General features: G+C 52.5%; 2 protein-coding genes and 1 long non-coding RNA gene across 6 annotated transcripts; 2 read left to right on the top strand and 1 right to left on the bottom strand.

Moving 5' to 3' along the window:
* The first annotated feature begins 110 nt into the window (after window positions 1-110).
* On the top strand, window positions 111-17,673 carry apc (APC regulator of WNT signaling pathway). 3 transcript variants are annotated; one of them, XM_028005393.1, is made up of 18 exons: window positions 111-1,741; window positions 6,240-6,395; window positions 6,915-7,002; window positions 7,078-7,306; window positions 8,176-8,284; window positions 8,412-8,525; window positions 8,676-8,738; window positions 8,810-8,860; window positions 8,959-9,045; window positions 9,120-9,297; window positions 9,373-9,573; window positions 10,117-10,212; window positions 10,289-10,428; window positions 10,514-10,591; window positions 10,664-10,780; window positions 10,865-11,079; window positions 11,154-13,971; window positions 15,235-17,673. In XM_028005393.1, exons 2-18 carry the CDS (start codon window positions 6,261-6,263, stop codon window positions 17,113-17,115), a joined length of 6,600 nt encoding a protein of 2,199 aa, XP_027861194.1. In that variant the 5' UTR covers window positions 111-1,741; window positions 6,240-6,260; the 3' UTR covers window positions 17,116-17,673. The 3 variants fall into 3 exon arrangements, with proteins under 3 accessions (XP_027861194.1, XP_027861196.1, XP_027861195.1); XM_028005395.1 differs by lacking the exon at window positions 111-1,741 and adding an exon at window positions 3,802-4,147; XM_028005394.1 differs by lacking the exon at window positions 111-1,741 and adding an exon at window positions 5,338-5,690.
* Window positions 17,273-18,432, bottom strand: LOC114136980 (uncharacterized). Its single transcript, XR_003593901.1, has 2 exons — window positions 18,285-18,432; window positions 17,273-18,150 (listed from the first exon to the last, which is right to left on the bottom strand). It is a non-coding gene; the product is annotated as an uncharacterized LOC114136980 (long non-coding RNA).
* fsd1l (fibronectin type III and SPRY domain containing 1-like) lies at window positions 18,150-22,411 on the top strand. 2 transcript variants are annotated; one of them, XM_028005410.1, is made up of 13 exons: window positions 18,150-18,441; window positions 18,993-19,088; window positions 19,183-19,314; window positions 19,383-19,484; window positions 19,620-19,642; window positions 19,910-20,031; window positions 20,104-20,313; window positions 20,382-20,480; window positions 20,559-20,688; window positions 21,276-21,361; window positions 21,469-21,723; window positions 21,829-21,917; window positions 22,129-22,411. In XM_028005410.1, exons 1-13 carry the CDS (start codon window positions 18,427-18,429, stop codon window positions 22,231-22,233), a joined length of 1,464 nt encoding a protein of 487 aa, XP_027861211.1. In that variant the 5' UTR covers window positions 18,150-18,426; the 3' UTR covers window positions 22,234-22,411. The 2 variants fall into 2 exon arrangements, with proteins under 2 accessions (XP_027861211.1, XP_027861210.1); XM_028005409.1 differs by having other exon boundaries at window positions 21,273-21,361.
* Window positions 22,412-24,043: the final 1,632 nt, after the last annotated feature.

The raw sequence follows: 24,043 nt of genomic DNA, 5'->3' as shown, positions 1-24,043 counted from the left end.
AAATCATTTTAGCGACTTCATGCATCAGACGACTGAATTCGTCTTTTCGGTTTCCTACCGGAACTCCTGAGGTGGATCCAGCCCGTCCCTGGTTCTGATCCAACACGCAAAGGTTCTGGAAATGTTACTAAACCCAAAAATTACGGCTAGTGGGTTCATAAATACATCTATTCATTCATTTCGGTAACTGGAAAATAGACTCAAAATACCTGTGCGTGTGTAATACTGGATTTGTAATCCATAAGCATCTTTGTGTGTAACTTTGGATGGTTGCATCTGTGAAACATGATTAGTAAACCGCAAAAAGAAAATAACTCAGTTTACTTGTCATATATACAGATATGAAGAAATGACGAATACAAATTAAAATGGCACACACCAATTACAATTTCTACAAATATAACATTTGTACACACAGATTCAACCTCACAAATCTGATCAATAGGAATTCAAACCTTCTCCTGCGCCCAAATATTAAATAAGTAGCACGAGTCTCCAGATACACACAGATCCGGTTTCGATGCACGGGGATTTTTGAGACTTATTTCAGCTTCCAACAAACTCCCAGCAAAAATCAGATGTCCCAGCTTTCCACCAGCATTTAAACGCACCACTTATGCACAAATCTGAGGCGTAGGAGATTTGAATTTGTAAATATCTACAAAATGTGACATTTGTAGAAATTGTAAATGTGTGTGTGTGTACTTTTATTTTGTATTCGTAATTTTTTATATTTGTGCATTTTACCACATATTTACAAGTAAACTGAGTTACGCACAATTTTTTTTAGGGTTAACAAATCATGTTTCACAGATACAACCATCCAAAGTTACTTATGGATTATAAATCCAGAATTACACACACACAGGTATTTTGAGACTATTTTCACTCCATATTATTATATTAATTTATCAATAAAGCTCCAGATTTTATTTATTTCACCTTTACTCTCATTCAGACATGAGGTTTCACTTTAAGAGTAAAATGCTTTTCCACACAAAACAAGTTGACAGAGACTAGAGTCATATAGGGCACAAGCAGCTGGCCCGGTTCTGGTCCAAACCGCAGCAAGATTATAACAAAAAGTTCTGGAAGGAACCAGAAAGTATCTACTTAATAAGTTGGAACCACTACTGATTTCTAAATGACAGCAGTAGAAGGAACCTGAGAGCAGAAGGTGGTGCAGGGTCAGAGGTCATGTCATCCTGGGAAGAACCCAAGAGCTGTCGCCATCATCAGCAAGAGGTCAGAGGTCACATTTATTAATGAACAGGGTTTATTTCTGGAGGAGTACCTGAGTCTGTGTGGGGAAGGAGGCCGGATGTAGTTCTGTTCCTGCAGATTATAATCTGCTCAGAATATGAATCCCACCACACAGCAACGCTGGTTCGATTCTGCTACCGGTCGGAACCAGGTCCATTTTATCACAGAAAGGTCAGCAACACGCACAGGTCCTACGGCAGCAGTGCGGACCGGCAGGACGCAGCCGGTCCTCACTGCTATAGTAACCCCCCCCCCCCCCCCCCCCCCCCCCGTCCCCTCACACACAGAAACAAGATGGCGGAGCACAGCAGCCGCTGCGGCTCCTCAACCAGGCGGGTTCGGTAGAATTTTTCGGGACTTTGTTGAACCCCGTTTATCCCGTCCGAACCGGATTCATGAACTCCCCGAACCGGCTCTGACGGCCCGTTCCCCGGCTGGTTGAGTCTGTCCGCCGCCTGAAGCCCCGATCACCGAGAAGGTAGGAGCTGTTAGCCTAGCTGCTAGCTGGCCTCTTGTTTTGGTTCCGGACCGGCGTTTGGACCGAAGCGAGGACGGTCCGGGACAGGTCCCGGTCCACCAGGACCTGCTGACAGGATCCGGAGTTTCCTGCAAGTAGAGGAGGCGGATTTTTGAGCGCTGGTTCCGGGAAAAACCTGGAATGAGTCGATGCGGTGTTAGCAGGAGCTAAAGCTACACAGTAGTACTGCTGTAGTACTACTGTAGTACTGCTGCAGTGTAGTATCAGAGGACTGCTGTAGTACTGCTTTAGAACTCTTATATATTTAATTGTTGAGATACGGCTGTAGTACTGTTGTAGCACTGTTATATATAGTACTTGTCTAGTACTGTTATGTATTTCACTGCTGTAGTACTTCTGTAGTACGGCTATAGTACTGCTGTAGTACTGTTACCTAGCTGCTATAGTACTGCTGTGTAGCTGCTGTAGTACTGCCGTAGTACAGCTGATGTTGCCTCTAGGGATGAGCCATCAGCCAATCAGCTGCCTGCTCAGTAGTCATGTGACCCATTAGTAACGTGAATCTGCAGCACGGTGCTTCCGGTGGATGTGGAGGCTTTTATTATGTAGTAGTTGGACAGGAAGCGGTTGGGAATCGAACCCGGGACCATTGAATGGACCGTCTGAGGACAGTTTAGTCTGATTTCATATTCCTTTATTTAACCCCGTTGAGATCTAGATCTCATTTTCAAGAGGGACCTGAGCAAAAACATGGCAATTTAAAAATAAATATTCAATATGCTAAGAAACGCTGTTACCATGGAAAAACATTTACATCGAAATCAGCAGGAAAATAATTCGGTGCAGTTTTGCATGACATATTTGTCATTTGCAACATGGCCGACCATTGGGAGGTTTTCATTGGACTATGCTAACTCCGCCCTCCTCTCAGTAGCCCCGCCCAGCTCAGGGCAGAACTTTGTTCTGATTGGGTCCTTAGCGGCCGTCTGTTCCAGGTTAGGCCTGTGGCGATGGACCTTACCAAGCTCCGCCCACAACCGACCCACGTGACCGCAAGTCTCACAAACACAGCCTGGTTGTTTCTATGTAAACATGACTGATTAGTGCGTCATTTCTAGCAGATTTTCACAATATATCAGCTACTAAATGGACAGAGGAACTAACAAGTTCATGTAAAGGTAAAAGGTGTAAAGGTAAAGGCAAATCTTCTGAAGTCGGGATATAATTAATTTAATTTCACATAATTACCGCGGTAGAAGCCATTTGTTTGTTAAAACAACAAAAGATTTGCCTTTACCTTTACAGAGCTCTTTGGTTCCTCCTATCAGACTGTAGCTTCTCATATTGAGGTCAAAGTTCAGATCTACCATAACTGACTGACACCTGCTGGCCTCAGGTTTGCAACCAGCTTGTGACTGAGAAACCAGTAACCTCCTCCCAGTTGATGACATGAACTTGTTAGTTCCTCTGTCCATTTAGCAGCTGATATATTGTGAAAATCCGCTAGAAATGATTCACTAATCAGTCATGTTTACATAGAAACAACCAGGCTGTGTTTGTGAGACTTGCGGTCACGTGGGTCGGTTGTGGGCAGAGCTTGGTAAGGTCCATTAACAAATCAATTAATCACATGAAAAATTAAAATGATCAACCCCATTTTTTAATTTATCGGCTTTATCGTTTCTTCCTGCCTTTGCTGACACTGGTTCTCTCCGCTGACCCTCCCTTCCTCACTTCCTGAGATTGAATAAAGCATCAGGTAGTCGGATATCTCTGTCTAAATCTAATGATTATTGAAAGGCAATATAGTTTACAAACTTCATAATCTGCCCTCTTTTTGTTGAATGTAGTTTTTATTTCCATTTGGTTTTATGTTGTTTAGTTTTAATTCATGAGGTTTTTTTTGTTAATGGAGACTGAGAGTCCATTTTATTTTGGTTTTTGGTTGATTAGTTTATTTTGTTTACCAGTTCCAGTGCTTAGTGTTCTTTTCAAAATAAAGTAGAGCTATTTTTCAGGATGCTTGCATTATTATGTCATTACATTACATCAGTTTAAAAACGTCTTCAAACAATATTAAGATTTATTGCAATAATTTTTGAGAAAATTAATTGCTCAGCAAGATTTGTTATCATGACAGGCCTGATTAGGGCTTGATTGTTTTGAATCAGGACATGGGTTGGTTCTGTTCCGGTTCTGTTGGGTTGATCAGCCATCATTGTGTTCTATAGAAATGAAGAGATTAAAGTCAGAACTGTGTTCCTGATGGAAACGCTGAGAGGATTTAATAACCTAATTAATAATCTGTATAATCTAATGGAGGTCTGCTACCGGGTCGCCCATCAGAACCGATCTGCTCGGCCTACTGGACAGCCCACGAAGAAGCCCACTGGCTGGAGGTCAGAGGTAGGCCTGTCACGATGGCAAATTTTGCTGAGCGATTAATTGTCTCAAAAATTATTGCGATAAACGATAATATTGTCTGAAGACCTTTTTACACTGATGTAATGGAAATGACATAATAATGATGCGATTTCCTGCCAAAGATAGATACACTTTATTTTCAAAAGAATATTTAACACTGGAGCTGATAAACAAAATAAACAAAACAACCAAAAATAAAATGGATTCTCAGTCTCCATTAACAAAAAATGTACTTGATAAAAACTAACCAACATGAAGCCAAAGTGTAAATAAATACTGCATTCAACCAAAAGAGTGCAGATTATGAAGTCTGTATATTATGTTGCCCTTCAGTAATAATTAGATTTAAATAGAGAAGATGGGCACATCGACTACCTGATGCAATAGTTCACACTACATGATTTTTTGCTCCTATTTTTCCCCTTATAACAATCTTAAAACGTTGGTCTTTCTAAGATTGTGTGGTGTGTTACGGTAGATCGTCGTTGCTGCTCTGATCTAAATCAGGTTTTTCCCCGACTGGGATCTTTAAAGACACCTGTTGAATGTGACAGGTAGCCAATCAGAAAGCCTGGATTCCCTCTATGCTTTCTGAGGGGAAATTACTTCAGGGAATCCCAAACAGCTGAAACGGGGCAACCCAGATGATATGTGGAAACAACATTAATGTTTATTCAACATGCAAAGAATATAGAAATGACAAGAGGAGGAGTTGGAGCTAAATTGCTACTGCAGTTGATAAACCCGGTAACTTTTCAGCTGTTCTTCGTTAACGTGACGTAAACAGGTTCTAATGATTTTCATTCAGTCAGGACTTTACACTGACACTAGCCACATGCATTGCAGGTAGATTGTAGTAAAGCATTGATTAATGCCTGGTTTTAAAATTAGTTCACTGAACTTGTAGCCATTATTTTGTGCCCATTGTTGGACACCACACGGCAGGACCGAACCCGATGGAACCGTTAGACCAAGGATTTCTGTCGGCTAATGTTTGGTCTGTCAGGTTTTGAAAATGGGCCGACAATCGGCCGACAGCTCTAAGATCGTGTCGTCTGCGCTGGGCTTTACATTAAGGAAATGAGGTCAGAGGTCAGTGGAGAGAACCGGAGTTGAACCTTTTTTCATTCAGTGTCATCAACAGAAAGAGAAAAAGGCTGGAAGAGACGATAATGCCGATAATTGAAATGACGTCCATCGTTTTAATTTATCGTACGATTAATCGATTAATTGATTTATCGTTTATCGTGACAGGCCTAGTCAAAGGTCACTGGACATGATGTCAGCTGGTTCTGGTTCTAGTGGTTCAGGTTCTGGACTGGTTCTGGTTCAGCTGGTTCTGGTCCTGTGTGTGTAACCCGGTCAGTCAAGCCTGCAGTGCTGCAGCAGAGCATTCTGGGAGGAGGGGGGTGCTGTGCTCCCCCTCCCTCTCTGCCTCTGTCAGGCTGGCTCCTGATTGGCTGCCGGCCGATCAGCTGACCCGCTCCAGTCGGAGACGGAGGCTGATGGAGGCGACAGCGATGGGGTGAGCTGCCATTTTCTCTTTCTTTATCCTCCGTCCTCCATCCCTCCATCTGCTGGGGGGTTCATTGTTCTCCAGGGGATGTGGGAGGGAGGGGGGGGTCTGTCTGCAGCTCTAATTCATTCATTCATTCATTCATTGATGCTCCCTGATGGAAACGGGGCGGGGGGGTTTAGATGATGGAGGGAGGAAAATGGCCGCCTGCTGGGGGGGTGGAGAATCAGTTCCTATTGATCAGAGCCGTGACATCATCAGTATTGATCCGGTGATAGGTTCTGGTTCTGATGTCAGTGTGTAGGAATCAGAACTATCCAGAACTTTCTGTAGAGACCCGGTTCTGCTGCAGGTTCTGGTTATGACCCAGAACCAGATCCGCTGCAGAGCATCATTCAGAGGACACATGAACTACCTCGTTACCGCGGTAACCTCTTGTTACCGCGGTAACCGGTTCTAGTTAGCAAATCCTTCAAAATAAAAGCCAGTTTTTTCCAAGTGAAGATGTTGAACTAATGTCTAACAGCTGTGGGTTGACCTTTGACCTGTGCGGCTTAGGTCTGAGGCGGAGCGTCCATCATGGCGGCGGCGTCCTATGACCAGCTGCTGAGGCAGGTGGAGGTGCTGAAGATGGAGAACTCCAACCTGAGACAGGAGCTGCAGGACAACTCCAACCACCTGACCAAGCTGGAGACGGAGGCGTCCAACATGAAGGTAGGAGGGGGCGGGGGGGGTCTCTGTCTCTCTCTCTCTCTCTCTCGCCCTCTCTCTCTCTTACCCCAGGATAGTCCTGAGCTGTTTTCGGCCAATCACGCGCTGCGCTGTTAGAAAGAGCTTTTTGTTTAGAGTGGGATGTCTCTTTGTGTGTGGCTCTTTGGAAGGGATAGAAAAATCAGCCAGAGTGAGCGCTCTGTCTGTGTCTTTTCTTTTCCTTGCTGTGTTCCTCTGGGTCTGGTTCCTGGTTCTGACCTGGTCTGGGTCGACCCGGTTCATCTCTCTGTGGTTCTAGTCTCTGGCTCCTTGTTGTTTCGTCCTTCCTGTCTATGGGAACTCTGACTTCCTGTTTGCTGCTGTGTTAGGGTGTGTGTTATTATCCCAGTGTGTGTGATGGTTCTGTCTGAGCGCTGCTGGCTGATTGTGGTTAGCCCCGCCTCCTGCCTCGGCCCCACTTCCTGTCACTTCCTGTCTGGGATTCCCAGCCAGTCAAGGAACGCTGCTCTTTGTGTCCAACAGGAAGTGCTGAAGCAGCTGCAGGGCACCATAGAAGAAGAGTCCGGGGAGGCGTCCGGCTCCCAGCTGGAGCTCATAGAGCGACTGAAAGGTGAGGAGAACTGGGTCGGGCCGCTGCGGGCCTGGTTCTGGTCCCGACAGCTCCCTCACCGGGTTCTTCCCTCAGAGATGAGTTTGGACCCGGCCGGCTTCAGGACCAGAACCAGGGCTCCTCCACCTCCTTCGTCGTCCTCCAGCTCTGCCTCCTCTTCCTCTGGAACGATGGCGCGAGCCTCCGGGGGATCTGGGGGGCCCGGGGCCCAGGGGCCGAACCCGGCCGCCTTCCCCAGGAGAGGAGCTCCGACTGCGGGGAGAGAAGGCCACGACCGCTGCCTGGAGGAGCTGGAGAAGGAGAAGTACTGACTACTTCACACTACTACACACTACTACTGACTACTACACACTACTCTCTTTACAGAAGGCTCCTGTTATCAGATGAACTGAATTGTAACCCTGAATCAAACCAATTCTTCTAGATATTAGATAATGAAAAAAACAGTTAGAACCTTGTTGAGAGCTTTCTGTTTTAGAGGCGGCACTTTTACAGTCAATACGGTAGTGGCAAAAAAAACAACAACCAATGGCAGCGCGTGTTTAGCCGTACCAGGTAATACGTTCTAACCTTCTCCAACCAACCGCTAATCTTTGTAACAAGCAGTTAACTAGGAAAACACACAGCGGGCAAGACGAGGAGACGAAGAACCGAAAACTGAGGCGGAGAAACGGGCGGAGAAGTCCAGCCGGGTGAGACCGAGGACAGGACAGAGAAGAAAACTGAGGTGGAGAGGGTTAAACCTACACAAGTAGAAACAGAACAAATATGGCGGCGCCTAAGAACAGAGTATTTAATCCGGATGGACAGAGTCGGTCACTGAGCCCGTCTGATCAGAACCTGAGGCAAAGCAGAAGCAAACGGACCCACAGAAACCAGAGCTATGGCCTGACCAGCAACGGTTAGTACCGAACCCGAGGGTGGTGGGTCAGTACCGAGAGTTCTGGGTCAGCACAAAGGGTTCTGGGTCAGGTACCGAGGGTTCTTGGTCAGGTACAGTGGGTTCTGGGTCAGCACAAAGGGTTCTGGGTCAGGTACCGAGGGTTCTTGGTCAGGTACAGAGGGTACTGGGTCAGGTACCGAGGGTTCTTGGTCAGGTACAGTGGGTTCTGGGTCAGGTACCGAGGGTAATGTACTCTGACTCTCCTGTGATTGGCTGCTGGCTCTCCTCAGGTCCCTCCTATTGGCTGAGCTGGAGAAGGAGGAGAAAGAGAAGGACTGGTACTACGCTCAGCTCCAGAACCTCACCAAGAGGATCGACAGCCTGCCGCTCACCGAGAACGTAAGCAGACCCAGTGCATGCAGGGAGATGTAGTAGTGATGAGCACAGAGCATGCAGGGAGATGTAGTAGTGATGAGCACAGAGCATGCAGGGAGATGTAGTAGTGATGAGTGTCTGTCCGTACCAGTTCACGCTGCAGACAGACATGAGTCGCCGTCAGCTGGAGTTCGAGGCTCGCCAGATCCGCTCAGCCATGGAGGAGCAGCTGGGGTCCTGTCAGGAGATGGAGAGGAGAGCTCAGGTAGGACAGGTCACCTGGAGGTCAGCTGGACGACGTGGGACAGTGTTGGTTCAGACTCATCTCATGAGCTCTCTCTGTGTGTGTGTGTGTGTGTGTGTGTGTGCGTGTGTGTGTGTGTGTGTGTGTGTGTGTGTGTGTGTGTGTTTTCAGGCTCGTGTGTCTCGTATTCAGCAGATAGAGAAAGACATCGTGAAGCTGGGCACCCGACTGCAGGTAAGCTCACCTGTTGCTTGCTCAACTGTGTAGCAGTCACCTGTTAGCTGACCAACATGGCCTCTCTGCAGGTGGAGGGCGCTCAGAGTGCAGGGGATGGTGGTGGATTGGCTGTAGCTCAGGTGAGAATGCAATTCAGAGGTTACTACCACATTAGTAACCTCTGATTGGTTAATTGTTTGTTCCTCCACCATGTTTACTTCCTGGTTTCCTCTTCCAGAGCTCCAGCAGCCGATTGGACCAGGAGTCTGCTAATGAGACGAGCTACTCAGTGCCTCGACGAATCACCAGCCACCTTGGAACAAAGGTGAGTGTATGTGTGTGCACGGCACAGGTGTGTGAAGAGCCGAGCGAGACTAGGCTCTGTGTCGCCCCCTGCAGGTGGAGATGGTGTACAGCCTGCTGTCCATGCTGGGGACTCACGACAAGGACGACATGTCGCGCACGCTGCTGGCCATGTCCAGCTCGCAGGACTCCTGCATCGCCATGCGCCAGTCTGGCTGCCTGCCGCTGCTCATCCAGCTGCTGCACGGCAACGACAAGGACTCCCTGTTGCTAGGTAACCACCGCAACCCACAGCCTCCGACCTTGTGCAGACTCTGCCGTCGGTGTTCACGCCTGTTTGGTCGCCTAGGTAACTCTCGCGGAAGCAAGGAGGCACGAGCGCGGGCGTCTGCCGCTCTGCACAACATCGTCCACAGCCAGCCAGACGACAAGCGAGGGCGACGCGAGATCCGGGTTCTGCACTTGCTGGAGCAGGTCCGCCATTACTGCGAGGCGTGCTGGAGCTGGCAGGAGAGCCACGAGAGGGGCGTCGACCAGGAGGACAACCCCAGTGAGTCCGGTGACATGACCAGGTGCCGCACCGTGTAGCATAGTGCAGCACAGCGAGGCAGCTGGTCATGTGCATAGAGCAGGGGTGGGCAACTCCAGGCCTGGAGGGCCAATCTCCTGCAACTTTTAGATACATCTCTACTTCAGCACACCTGAGTCAAATAATGAGGTCAGTAGAAGGACTCTGGAGAACCTGAGTGTTCCTAGGAAATTATTCAGCTATTTGATTGAAGCGTGTTGAACCTGAGAGACATCTAAGATTTGCAGGACAAGAGACCTCGAGGACCAGGATGGCCCACCGCTGGCATAGAGCACTGCAGCATATCGTAGCGTAGCATCTCACCGCATAGCGCTGTGTAGCAAAGCTCAGTGTAGCATAGTGCTGCGTAGCATAGCGCTGCGTAGCAAAGCTCAGTGTAGCATAGTGCTGCGTAGCATAGCGCTGCGTAGCAAAGCTCAGTGTAGCATAGGGCTGCGTAGCATAGGGCTGCGTAGCATAGGGCTGCGTAGCATAGTCGTGTCCTGATGTGTGATGTCTTTGCAGTGCCGTCTCCTGTAGAGCATCAGATCTGCCCAGCCGTCTGCGTTCTCATGAAGCTGTCCTTCGACGAGGAGCACCGCCATGCCATGAATGAGCTGGGTGGGTTCTAACCTGGTTCTGACCGGGTTCAAACCCGGTTCTGAATTGGTTCTGACCCGGTTCTGTGTCCCTGCAGGAGGTCTCCAGGCGGTGGCGGAGCTGCTGCAGGTGGACTGTGAGATGTTTGGGCTGAGCAGCGACCACTACAGCGTCACCTTGAGGCGATACGCTGGCATGGCGCTCACCAACCTCACCTTCGGAGATGTGGCCAATAAGGTGACAGCAGGGTCCTCCGTAGAACACAATAGAACCGCCTTTATTGTCCCTGAGCAGCCAATGATGTGCTGCCGTTTCCTATCAGGCCACGCTGTGCTCCATGAAGGGCTGCATGAGAGCCATGGTGGCCCAGCTCAAGTCCGAGAGCGAAGACCTGCAGCAGGTACGTTCAGCTGCTCCAGGAGGTAGATAGGGCCCGCTGCTCCGAGAGATAGACAGTATCTTGCTGTTCCAGGTGATAGCCAGTGTCCTGAGGAACCTGTCGTGGCGCGCTGATGTCAACAGCAAGAAGACGTTGCGTGAGGTCGGCAGCGTGCGAGCGCTGATGGGCTGTGCTCTTGAAGTGCAGAAGGTACAAACAGATGCTCACCTGATCCCAGAGCTCTACTGAGCATGCTCCGTCTGCCTCTTCTCATCACTCTTCCTGGTGTTGCAGGAGTCGACGCTGAAGTCCGTACTGAGCGCGCTCTGGAACCTGTCGGCCCACTGCACGGAGAACAAGGCGGACATCTGCGCGGTGGACGGCGCTCTGGCCTTCCTGGTGGGAACGCTCACGCACCGCAGCCACACCAACACTCTCGCCATCATCGAGAGCGGCGGAGGGATCCTGCGCAACGTCTCCAGCCTCATCGCCACCAATGAGGCGCACAGGTAACCCCGGTGCTCCTGAGGAGGCGGGGCACTGTGGCAGGAGGCGTGCTGAATCCCTGTGTCTCGTCTTCCAGGCAGATCCTGCGGGAGCACGGCTGCCTGCCGACTCTGCTGCAGCACCTGAAGTCGCACAGCCTGACCATCGTGTCCAACGCCTGCGGCACGCTGTGGAACCTATCGGCGCGGGATGCCCGCGACCAGGAGACGCTGTGGGAGCTGGGGGCCGTGGGCATGCTGCGCAATCTCATCCATTCCCGCCACAAGATGATCGCCATGGGCAGCGCCGCCGCCTTGCGCAACCTAATGGCCAACCGCCCTGCACGCTACAAGGACGCCAGTGTGGTGTCGCCCGGCGCCGGCGCACCATCGCTCCACGCCCGCAAACAGAAAGCGCTGTTTGAGGAGCTGGACGCCCAGCAGCTGTCAGAGACCTTCGATAACATCGACAACCTGAGCCCCAAAGCCGCCAACAGAAAGGGGCGGAGCTGCAACGGCGCTGGAAGCAGCACCACACGCTCCTACACCAACACGCCGGTGCTGTCCAGCCCGAAAGGCAGCGAGGGAGTGAAGAGAGCAAGCGAGGAGGCGGCATACGCACGGCCGGCGTTCCCACCCAGCGTGCGCGCCTCCAGCGATAGCCTCAACAGCGTGACCAGCACTGATGGCTACGGCAACCGCGGCAAGACCAAACCGTCCTCCGACGTCTTCTACTCCTCTGACGAGAGCGCCGCCAACAAGTGCTGTGTCTACAGGAAGTACCCGGCGGACCTGGCACACAAGATACGCAGCGCCAACCACATGGCAGACGATGATGGGGCCGAGCTGGACACGCCCATCAATTACAGCCTGAAGTACTCAGACGAGCAGCTGAACTCGGGACGGCAGAGTCCGAGCCAGGACGGTGAGCAGGACACCCGGCTGCGCCGTGGCAACAGCAGCGAAGCTGGACAGAGTGGCGGCCGCATGGCGGCAGGGCAGCCGCCACGTTACGTCGTCGTCTCTGCAACATCCTCCTATGGTGGTGACGCCGTACCAGAGCAGCCGATCGATTATAGCCTGAAGTATGGAGATGAGTCGGCGCGCAAAGAGACTGCCATCCCCTCGCTAGCTCCTCCCACTTCCTCCTCCACCAACAAGCTCCGCAACCTGCCAGCCACCGCGCACTCTGAGGTCAAGAGCAACCAGGAGTCAACGCAGATTTACTATGTGGAGGATACGCCCATCTGCTTCTCCAGGGGTAGCCCCCTGTCCTCTCTGTCCTCTGAGGAAGATGAGGATGCTGATGTTGTGAGGAAGAGTAAAGGCAGCGGCAACGACTACCCGACACTTCCTGTCAGCGAGAAAGACGCTCAGGAGCAGCAGCAACGGCAGCAGAAGGAGGCCGAGAGTCAGACGTCGGCCGTGCCATCCACAAGAGGACGAAGGGGCCACCACCACCACCACGGCCACCATCATCACCATCACCACCACGTGACCTCATCGTCAGGCGCCAGGACCCCCAAAAGCCCCCCAGAGCCGCCGTACGCGCAGGAGACACCACTGATGTTCAGCCGCTGCACGTCGGTCAGCTCGCTGGACAGCTTCTCCACGTCGTCCATCGCCAGCTCGGTGCGCTCCAGCGAGCCGTGCAGCAGCGAGCCGAGCGGCGTGGTGAGTCCCAGCGACTTGCCTGACAGCCCGGGTCAGACCATGCCGCCCAGTCGCGCCAAGACTCCGCCGCCGCCCGCCCAGGGCGATGCGCCGACGCAGGGCGCCAAGAAGGAGGAGGAGGGGGACGTGCTGCTACACTTTGCTACGGAGAGCACACCGCACGGCTTTTCCCGTGCCTCCAGTCTGAGCGCGCTCAGTCTGGACGAGCCGTACATTGCGGCCGAGATGAAGGAGGCGGCAGCGGCGGGCGGCGAGGAGACGAAGCCAGTGCCTCTCAAGCCCATTCTGGACGAATCTGATGATGACAACGAGATCCTGGTGGCGTGCATCAACATGGCCATGCCCAAGTCCTCCCAGAAGCCCAAGAAGCCTCCGCCAGCAGCGCCACGGAAACCCAGCCAGCTTCCTGTCTACAAGCTCCTCCCACCGCAGAGCCGGCCGCCGCCACCGCAGAGGAAGGAGGTGCCACCATTGCTGGAGGAAGTGCCCCGTGTTTACTGTGTGGAGGGAACGCCGCTCAACTTCTCCACCGCCACGTCGCTCAGCGACCTCACCATCGACTCGCCACCCAACGAGGAGGCAACTCCGCCCCCGTCGGCCCCCAGAACCCGGCCGGCGGTCCCTGAGGGCGAAAATGGCGACGACATCTTGGCCGAGTGCATTAGCGCCGCCATGCCCAAAGCCAAGCCCCGCAAACCAATCAGAACACCAGACAGTGGCCAGGCCCCGCCCCCGCCCATGTCTCCGCCAACACTGTCGCAGATGAAGAAGAAACCCACCTCCCCTGTGAAGCCCATGCCTCAGCAGGCGCCATATGGTGTCGTCGCAGCGACAGCCACCAAACCCAAGCCGGGATTCGCCTTCGACTCGCCTCGCCACTACACGCCCATCGAGGGGACGCCATGTTGCTTCTCACGCAACGACTCGCTGAGCTCTCTGGACTTCGAAGAAGACGAGGCCGGTGAGAAGGACGGTGAGGACAGAAAGAGCAAGGAGGAGGAAAACAGGAAGCGGAAGCAGCAGACAGTCGCCATCTTCCCCCGCACCAAACCGCCGGCCAATCAGACGGTGGCGGACGAGAAGCAGAAGTTTGCCATGGACGACACGCCCGTCTGCTTCTCCAGGAACCCGTCACTGAGCTCGCTGAGCGACATCGACCAGGAGAACAACAACAAGGAGTTCGCCCAGCCCCCGCAGCACGAGGAAGAGGAGGAGGAGGAGGCACTTCCTGCTGCTGGACAGGTGAGACAGGAGGGACAAGTTGGGAGGGGTCAGCAGGTTTCTTCCTGTGCAGAAGCAGGGGAACATTAAGCAACCCAAAGAACCCAGCATTCTGTTCCTCTCTCTGCTGGGCTTCACTACTTGGCTGACTGAAGCCTGGCATTAACTCCAACAGGCATCGGTGGACCCTGACATGCCAACTCCAAGCTTGGCGTGCGCCAGTGATGATCTAATGGCATCGGCACACTGGCGGTGCTGCCACACGGGTTTATCACAAAATCCCACTTGCGAGCTGAGACTGCAGCCAGAGAACAAAACCACCATGTGAAAATAGATTATTTTTACACGTGTTTAAGAAAACATTCAACTTAAAGTAAGCAGACCTTACAGCAGCCAAATTTTAATGTTCCAAAGGAACTGCAGCCCCCCCCTTATTGCTGCCAGGCCCCCTGTCATCCTGTAAACGGCCTCCAGGGGGCAGTGTTGCCCCCATTGAGAAACACTATGTTAGCAATTGAATTAATTCCCAACAAGCCCTCGTCCACTGAACACTGAGAAGGAACAGCCGCGTTCCCTTACATCGTTCCTTCAAAGCCTCCATTGACCCCGTACAGCGAGGGAGGGTTAGGGGTAGATTGGTAGGGTTAGGGGTAGATTGGTAGGGTTAGGTAGGTATAGGGAGGAGGCCGGCTGCATTTAGACACACCTTCCCAGAGATCCAGGTGACCAACCTGAGCTTCAGACCAAAGGCTGTTCAGCTGCTGCTGAGGTTGGGAGAGTGCTGATTCAGCTTTTAGGCGGCCTGTCAGCACACATCGCCAGGGAGGAAACTGGAGGGTTGGAGTCTTCCTCATCATCCAACAGTGTGAGGAGGTCGGAGTTAACATCTGCCTCCGTTTGGAATCCCCCTGTCTCCATCTTCCTCCATCATGCCGGCCCAGTTCCTAGAGGGACTCACCTGGCGAGAGGCAGCTAGCTACAGCCGCTATTGTTTCCCTTTTAAAGGGTTCTGCCCTAGTGGCCTCCATCTGAGCGTGATCTGACAGGAGAAGGAGAAGACATGCAGCAGATCGGGCCGGGGCTGTGAGGACAGCTTCAGTCCTGTACAGCTAGCACTAAGCCTGCCTGGACGCGACATAAACGTTAGCTACTCTACTAATTAGACAGTCACTGAGGCAAAGTGATCAAAAGCCTTACAGAAAGGTTGAGTTTATCAGGAAAACCAGTGGATCTGGGGCTTAGCTAGTCTGAAGGATGTCTGATGGTTCCCTCTGTCCTCCGCAGGTGGAGTCGAAGCCCCGCCCCCCTGCGGCTAGCGGCTACGCCCCCAAAGCGTTTCACGTGGAGGACACGCCCGTCTGTTTTTCCAGGAACTCGTCCCTCAGCTCCCTCAGCATCGACTCGGAGGACGACCTGCTGCAGGAGTGCATCAGCTCCGCCATGCCCAAGAAGAAAAAGAAGTCCACTGCACCACCCAATGCCACATCTCCCACCGCCACGCCACCCGCCACCGTGCTGCCCGCCGCCCCTGTTCCCTTCGCCAGGGCAGATGAGGACATCCTGGCGGAGGAGGAGCCCTCGGAGGCGCCCCGCAGTCCGCCGTCTCCGGACTCTGAGTCCTTCGACTGGAAGGCCATCCAGGAAGGAGCCAACTCCATCGTTAGCAGCCTGAACGCCGCCGCCTCGGCCCTGTCCCGCCAACCGTCCTCGGACTCCGACTCCGTCCTGTCCCTGAAGTCCGTAGGCTCGCCTTTCCACCTACCGGCGGCCGGCCGGACCAATGAGGACGACGAGGCAGCGTTGCAGGTCAAGCGCTGCGCCCGCATCCTGAAGCCTGGCGAGCGCAGCAGCCTAGAGGCCAAGAGGAAGGAGGAGGAGGAAGAGGAGGAGGCGAAGGCCCTGCGTGGGGGGAAGAAGGTCTACCGCAGTCTGATCACAGGAAAACCCCGGGCGGAGCCCGCTGCCAGGGGGCGAAGCAAACCCCGAGCTGCCGCTGCCGCCAAGGCTCCAAGAGGCGCCGACTCTGCCGACAGAGGGGGCGGGTCCTCTCATGACTCCACCACTTCCCGGACCTCTGCGCCGGCCAATCAGAAGGCGGGAAAACTGTCTCAGCTGCCGCGTACTGCCTCTCCAGGAAGTGCCTCGTCATCATCTTCCTCCAGAGCCGCCAAGACCGCGCCGAAAGGCGGCGGCCTCCCCCGGAGCGAATCAGCCTCCCGGCTCGTCAGCTCCGCCCCATCCAGGAAGCAGAAGGCGGAGCCAGAGAAGCCAGCGCTGGTCCGCCAGTCAACCTTCATCAAGGAAGCTCCGAGCCCCACGCTGAAGAGGAAGTTGGAGGAGTCTTCCTCCTCTGCTGCCGTGGACCCGCAGTCCAGCCCCGAGACGCCGCTTCCCCCCGCCACCCATCGCTCGCACTCAGAGAGCCCTTCACGCCCGCAGGAAGTAACCTCATCACGTATAAGCCGCACAGGCACCTGGAAGCGTGAGGCCAGCAGCGGCGGCTCCGGAGTGAGCGGCGGGAAACACTCGACCTCGCTGCCGCGCGTCGGCACCTGGAAGCGGACTGGAAGCTCCTCCTCCGTGCTGTCGGCGTCCTCAGAGTCCAGCGAGAAGGGGCGGAGTGAAGACGGTGGCCGCAGTGACGCCAAGGGGACATGGCGGAAGACGAAGAGCGGCGGCGAGTCGACGGCTGCCAAGTCGGAGGACGTCTGGGTCCGCCTGGAGGATTGTCCCGTTAACAACCCGCGCTCGCCGTCCGCCTGCTCAGCGCGCTCACCTACCGCCGCCAACGCCCCGCCCGTCATCGATAGCCCCGCCCCCTCCAAGATCCCCTCTTCTTCCTCTTCGTGCTCTTCCAACCTCAACCTTCGGCGGAGCTGTGAGAGCCTGGAAGAGCAGGCTCCGCCCCCTCCTGACCGCCAGCAGCAACGCAGCCAGCAGCGCAGCGGCGCCGTGGCGGCGCGCGTCAGTCCATTCAACTACACGCCCAGCCCCAGGAAGAACGGCGCTGAGCTAAGCTCCGCTCCCTCGCAACCTGCCGGCGGCACGTCGGCCCCGCCGGCGCGGCCCTCGCTCATCCCCACCCCCGTGACCAAGAAGCGAGAGCCGAAGGGCGGAGATGGTGGCGGCGGCGAACGCGGCTCCTACATTGTCACGTCTGTGTGAGTCTGGAACAGGAAGTGATGTCTGGGAACTGGAACTGTACTGGAAGTGATTCAATGTTTGGCTCCGCCCCCATCCTGCTGCTGCTTGATTAGCTCCTCCCACCTGCCTGAGAGGAACCTTTCTATGTTTTTATACCACTGATCTGTAGCGCTTAGCTCCGCCCCCTGCCCTGCATGGCCCCACCCCTTCAGAACAGCGTTCCCATGGCGACCTGAAGGTGATGATATTGATGTTTCTGGTAGCTGTAGCGTCTGGAAGGTTTGATTCTGAACACAGCCCGGTATGTTGTACGGTACCAGAACCAGAACCTTCGGGCCGGGTCTGATTAACCCACTAACCTTCGATCCGATCAGGTCCAGTTAAACTACTGATCGGAACCTTTTGGACCTGTACCCAACAAAACTGGCTTTGTTCAGAACCTGATGCTTCCTGTCCTGTCGCCATGGAAACGAGTAACACTGTAAAGCGTAAGTTATTGCTGTAAACTGCAGCTAATTTAACCGATTGAGCTGCAGCAGAGACTCACTGCAGATGATCAATAAAGTTCAACACAAGCTGCGTCCTGCGTCTCTTTTCTCACCTGGTGACCCGGCCGCCGCCCCTTTAACGCCACGACCCGGCTGCAGCGCCGCCGCCCCTTTAACGCCACGACCCTTTAGCGCCGCCTGGGAACACCTGCTGGTCTTACAGGAAAAATACTACTTTTGAAATTAAAGGTTATTTTTGAGTTTTAGTTTTCTTCAGGTTCAAAAACAAACTTTATGGCCCCAATTTAGCTCCATAAATGTCTCATTAAATAACACCCTTTAATCATTTTCATAAAAGAAATTCATTTAAAGTAACATTTAAATGAACAAAGTGGAATACTGGTTTGTATTTTAGAGTCACAGGTTGGCACCGTCATGTCAGCCAATGAGCTGCCTCCAGGAAGGAGTCAGCCAATCAGAACGACAGACCAGGTGGAGTGAGAAGTGTCACTTTGTCCTGTAGCATCATGACTACAGCGACAGCTCCAGATAACCACAGGCAGGCTGACTGCGAATGAGAGAAACACAGGAAACCAGTCAGAAGAGAAAGTTCTGACCGGTACCAGTTAAAATTCTGAAGGTGGTTGAGTCCGATCCGGACCAAACCCAGACCCTGTCGGACCAGGGACCTGCAGTACCTACCTGCCGGCCGGCAGAGGGCGCCAGCTTCTTTCTCTAACCCTTTCACGAGAGTCACGAGCAACGAAAGTCTTTTATTCTGAAAGAGCGCAGCCGAAGTGGCGTCGCGTTGCAGGTAGACGTCACTTCCGCCTGTCCTACTGTGATGGACACTCAGAAGGTAAGACTTGAAAAGCTCAGACCCAAATGGACCAGCGGTTCCGACCCAGACTGTGAAACTAGCCGTTAGCTGCTGGCCGTTAGCTGTTAGCTGCTAGCCGTTAGCTTCCCTTTGGCAGCGCGAGCTCTAGACTGACCGGAAACGGATCAGCTGTTTCCTCTCGGTAAAACAATCAATCCGCTCCGATCAGCTGATCTGGTAACCATGGCAACCTGATCGGAGGGGATCAGTGAGAGGAACGTGACGTTGTGTATCATGAGAATCGATCAGAAGATCCCGTCAGGTTTGGTCTGGGCTTTAACTAGGCCGTTGTAGAACCTGGATCGTCGATCTGCTGCTGTAAATAAAGAGATAAAAGGAAATATCATTTAATTTCTGTTTGGATCAATAAAGTCTTTCTGAATTTAGAACTAGCCGAGTGTCACAAACTTCTGGAGTGAATTTCATGAGTCAGTGTAGCCGCCGGTCGCCATGACGATCACATGACTGGGCAGCTGTTCCACCTGGAGGCCAGGTGAGCTGCGGTGACCTGAACCTGTCTGTTCCAACAGGAAGCTCTGCGCCGCATCATCAACACACTGGCCAATAAGAATGAAGAGCTGCAGCATTTCCTGGACTCGGTTGACGGCACTCAGACGGGCCTGCAGGTCAGCAGCTCATTGGCTGAGCGAGAGCAGGGGGAGGGGCTTAAATGGAATTATACCTGTTCTAAATAGTTCTATGAATGAACTGTCCAATCAGGAGGAGTCCTGCAAGGTGATGTCAGAGCTGGAGGCGGAGCTAGAGAAGCTAAGCTCTGCCTTGGAGGAAAGAGGAACTCAGCTCCGTGACATCATCAAAGAGGAGAAGCGAAGGAAGGAGGCGGAGCTTCAGGTATGATGTCATCATGGTTGTTTGCTGTTGTTGACCTAATCAAACCGTCTGGTTGCCATGGTTTCCAGCGGCAGCTCTCCGAGGGGAAGGCCGCCCTGCTGTCCTGCCAGGAGCTGCTGGAGTTCGCCAACCAGTCGCTGACCATTACCAACGAAGAAGAGTTTCTAACGGTAAGCAACATTTTCACTTCCTGTTAGCAAACTGGAAGCTGGACAGATTAGGGAGGGCGGATAATTGATCACAGAGGCCAGATTTTATGCTTCGTTATTTTTACAAACACCTTTATGTTTTTGTTTTGTTCTCAGGCAGCCAAGCAGATCAAAGAGCGGTAGGTTACACATCATCACACTTCCTGCTTGGTTGCCATGTTTCATTTAGTTGCCTGTTTGGTTGCCATGTTTCATTTAGTTGCCTGCTTGGTTGCCATGTCTCATTTAGTTGTTTCTTTGTTTCTTCTTTGTTTTCACTTCCTTTTTTTGAAACTAACTGTTTCCTGTGATTGAAGCTCTGCTCTACATGCTAACATGCTAACCCCGCCCCCTACTAACACTTAGCCACACCCTCTTCTGTCGGCTCCGCCCCCTGCTGTTGCCAGGGTAACAATGGCTCCGGCGTTTCGGATGGCCACTCGGCCCGCGGTGTCAGAAAACATGTCGCAGTTTACTGTCGACTTCATTGGCGAGAAGGCGGGGCTTCTGCGCCTTAACTTCCTGCCAGGTCAGAAGCCACGCCCGTCAGGTCGCCATGGAAACAGCTATGATTGTCTCCTTACAGGAAGTTTGTTTTCAGTTCCCAGAGCTCCAGAGATTGACGTCTCCAGCTGCGTCGTCCGTGACAACAGCATCACCGTCGCCTGGCGACCGAGCGACGGTGACGGACCAATCGAGCGCTACGATCTGGAGCATCGTAAGGCAAACCGCAGCGGTGCCCTGAGAGCCGCGGGGGAGGCCAGCTGGGAGAAGATCAGTGACATCACAGACACTCAGGTGACGCTCTCAGGTGAGAAAACTCCTGTAGGTGTGATGTCACTCGGTCTTGTTGCCTAGCAATAACACCCCCGTTTCCAGGTCTGAAGTTTGATTCACCATTCGTCGTTGTCCGAGTCCGGGCGCGAAACAAGGCTGCCGCCGGAGACTTCTCTGAGCCTGTCGCCATGGAAACCAAAGGTCAATATAGCAGGACATGACAGGAGCGCTCACTCTGAAGCACGTCTCTGAAACCTTCTTCTTCTCTGTTTTTGGCAGCGTTTACCTTTGGCTTCGACACGGCGACGGCTCACGCTGAGCTCAAGATCCAGGGCGACATGGTCACATGGGAGCCCCAGGGGGTCAAAGGTCACGACGCACGGCTCCGGGGCAAAGAAAATAAAAACAGGTGAGGAAGAGAAACGCTTCACTAGACCCGCCCACTGTCAGTAGCCCCGCCCACACCTGGACCCGCCCCTCCAGCAGGGTCAGGGGTCGGTGTTCAGGCTGGATTCGATTCTGTGGTTTACAGTTTACTGGTTCGCTGCACCTGTTCAGGTGTGATGACATCACCAGCTCAGGCGATAATGTTTTGCCTGGTTGTGAGTTGTTCCTCTGCTGCTCTGTGACCTCTGACCTTTCTGTCCCTCTTCAGTCTCCGTCCCGCCTCCTCTGCCTTCCAGGTAGACACTGTTATCACCCACTTGTTGCCTAGCAACCGCCAATCACCCTCCCCTTCCACCACGTCCTTCATGCAGCCAATCACATCACCGCTGACATCACTGCTGACATCACCGCCGTGATAGATTTGTTGCTATAATGGTTGTGTGAGGTTAAAGGTTAAAGGTCATGACCCCAGCTGTGGTCAGTTTTCATCTCAGCGTTTCTGTTCTCGTCATCTTCCTGCCGCATCATCGCTTTGGCTCGACCTCATTGGCTGTTTCGCCGCGGCGTTTCCTGTCTGCTAACATCTGCTTCCTTCTGATCGGTCAGCAGCCGGAGCGCCACTCCGTCGCCCAATAAGACGGCAGGAAGTCGAGGCGGACGCGAGCGATTCGCCGGGGAGGCCTACACCGTGCTGGGTACTGCAACTACACCTTTTACTTTAACTAGGCTGCCCAGAGGCTGCTTGGTTGGACTTAAGGCTTTTATTTTGGTAATTGTAGGTTAAGTTTTGTGTTTCTCCTAGGTGACCAGGAGATCAATGGAGGCTGTCACTACTGGGAGCTCCGCCCCCTCGCTGACTGGAAGTCGCTCAGTGTGGGCGTGGCCTACCGGGGCAGCTTAGGACGCTTCTACCAATTAGGGAAGAGCTCCGCCTCCTGGTGTCTCTACGCCAGCCAATGGCTGCAGAGCGCGCTGGCGGCCAAACATGGCAACCGAGCGAAGGCCTTGGATTGGCCGCTGCCTCAGCGAATCGGCGTTTACTGCGACCATGACAACGGTCTGCTGAGTCTCCATGGCAACAGATCCCATGACTTTCAAATTAAAATCCAGAAGCTGTTTTACAGCTGATGATGTCATCGCTCTTCCTCCTCCTCTTCCTCAGGAGAGCTGATGTTCATCGACGTCGATCGGCTTCGCCTGCTGCACGTCTTCAGGAACCGCTTCCTGCAGCCGCTCGTCCCGGCCTTCACCGTGAGTACTACAGTACTACTACAGTACTACTACAGTACTACTACAGTACTGCTACTATACTAGTATTGCAGTAATAGTAAAACAACATTGCCAGTTCCCTCACTGGGTACTACAACTACTACAGAGTTTGGTAACTATAGTACTAAGTAGTACTGACTGTAGTACTGTCTGTAGTACTAAGTAGTACTGACTGTAGTAATGTGTGTTCCAGGTGTGGTGCGGGGGAATCTCCGTGGCAACGGGCCTGCAGGTGCCGAGCTTCATGGGAAACTTTGTGTCGTCCAATCACAGCACGGCGGCGGATCAATCACTCTGATTAGATATTTATTGATTTTATATTAATTATAGAAAATATTTCTAGAAGCTTCTTGTAGAGGAAATTATAATCTCTGCAGATTTTATGGATTTGCTCAGACTTTTATTGTAAAGTACTCTGGAAGATGAGCAGATTAACACCCTGACCTTTCACATTAAAAGCATTAAGTATGATGCTCTGATGGTTTCATTGGTTTCTTCACTAGTAATTCTGACCTCTGCTGCTATTAAAGGAAAAAGGCTTTTATTGTGATGTGGTCACTTCCTGCCGGTGTCAGAAAGAGACTCGTTCCCCTTGGTCACATTAACAGGAAGTGACATCACCCCAGATTAACCAGGTTATCGAGGAAATATTTGCACCCATGTGTAATCAGCCGCGACCCAGTCAAAGTCCAGACCTGCAGGGAGACATTACCAGAACCAGATACGGGCCAGAACCAGCAGGAAGTGGAGGAGGGCTCTGATTGGCTGGATAATTACAAGTTATTCATAAATAATTTCCAACTTATCTATAAATAAAATGGAAATTATTTATAAATTATGAATCATTTCCATAAATTATTCCAAAGTAATTTATGAAGGTATTCATGAATAATTTAAATAAAATGTAAATTAAAATTGAAACTTATTTTCAGACCTGGTTCTGGTTCTGATCCAGTGAGTCCGGGTTGGTCGGGGGAACTGGTTTCAGACTGGGAGAACTGGGCCCAGTGTGGACACAAATGGGTCACATTTTCTGTATAATAATGTATAATCATGGAGAGACTGGTCCTGGCCCAGCTGAGGCCTCAGATGAGGACGTTTCTAGACCCCCTGCAATTTGCCTACCAGCCCCACTTAGGAGTTGACGATGCCGTCATCTTCCTGCTGCAACGAGCGCTGTCGCACCTGGATGGTGGAGGAGACACTGTGAGAATCACATTCTTTGATTTCTCCAGTGCCTTCAACACCATCCAGCCTCTGCTGCTGGGTGAGAAGCTGCGGAGGATGGGTGTCAACGACTCAGTGATCTCTTGGGTGACTGACTACTTGACAGGCAGGCCACAGTTTGTCCGTCTGGGCAGTGTCCTGTCTGATGTGGTGGTCAGTGACGTAGGAGCTCCACAGGGAACTGTGCTTTCTCCTTTTCTCTTCACCTTGTACACCACTGATTTCCAGTACAACTCTGAGTCATGTCACCTACAGAGGTTTTCTGATGACTCAGCGGTTGTCGGGTGTATAGGGGATGGAGGGGAGGGGGAGTACAGGACACTGGTGGACAGCTTTGTGGAGTGGTCTGACCAGAATCACCTGAGGCTCAACATTAGTAAGACCAGAGAGATGGTGATTGACTTCAGAAGGAAGAAGATACCTTCACAGCCACTAAAGGTCAAAGGGGAAGTGGTGGAGGAGGTGGAGAATTACAAATACCTGGGAGTTGTAATCGGCAACAGACTGGACTGGGCATCTAACACTGACGCTGTGTGCAGGAAGGGGATGAGCAGACTCTATTTTTTAAGGAAGCTGAGATCCTTCAATGTGTGCAGCAAGATGCTGGAGACCTTTTATCACAGTGTTGTTGCCGGCGCCATCTTCTTTGCTGCTGTGTGTTGGGGAAGCAGCATCAGAGCCAGCGACTCTAATAGACTAAATCATCAGGAAAGCTGGCTCTGTACTGGGACTAAGGCTGGAGTCCCTGGAAACTGTGGTGGAGAGGAGGACACTGAAGAAGGTTCTGTCTATTATGGACAATAAACAGCAGCCTCTCCACCACATAGTGGACAGACAGTGGAGCTCCTTCTCACATAGGCTGCTCCAGCTCCGCTGTTGTA

This window comes from Xiphophorus couchianus, chromosome 21 (genome assembly GCF_001444195.1).
Source record: "Xiphophorus couchianus chromosome 21, X_couchianus-1.0, whole genome shotgun sequence".
NCBI classification, from domain to species: Eukaryota; Metazoa; Chordata; class Actinopteri; order Cyprinodontiformes; family Poeciliidae; genus Xiphophorus; species Xiphophorus couchianus.
This window is presented reverse-complemented; position numbering and strand designations above follow the sequence as displayed.

What these genes read in the sequence shown, in the direction of transcription:
- apc (XM_028005393.1), top strand. Translation starts at nt 6,261, where the DNA reads ATGGCGGCGGCGTCCTATGACCAGCTGCTGAGGCAGGTGGAGGTGCTG. An exon ending in CAAGGACTCCCTGTTGCTAG is followed by an intron (nt 9,298 to 9,372) that starts GTAACCACCGCA and finishes TTGGTCGCCTAG; the next exon opens with GTAACTCTCGCGGAAGCAAG. An exon ending in GTGCTCTTGAAGTGCAGAAG is followed by an intron (nt 10,781 to 10,864) that starts GTACAAACAGAT and finishes CTGGTGTTGCAG; the next exon opens with GAGTCGACGCTGAAGTCCGT.
- fsd1l (XM_028005409.1), top strand. An exon ending in GCACTCAGACGGGCCTGCAG is followed by an intron (nt 19,089 to 19,182) that starts GTCAGCAGCTCA and finishes CTGTCCAATCAG; the next exon opens with GAGGAGTCCTGCAAGGTGAT. An exon ending in TTACTGCGACCATGACAACG is followed by an intron (nt 21,724 to 21,828) that starts GTCTGCTGAGTC and finishes CCTCTTCCTCAG; the next exon opens with GAGAGCTGATGTTCATCGAC.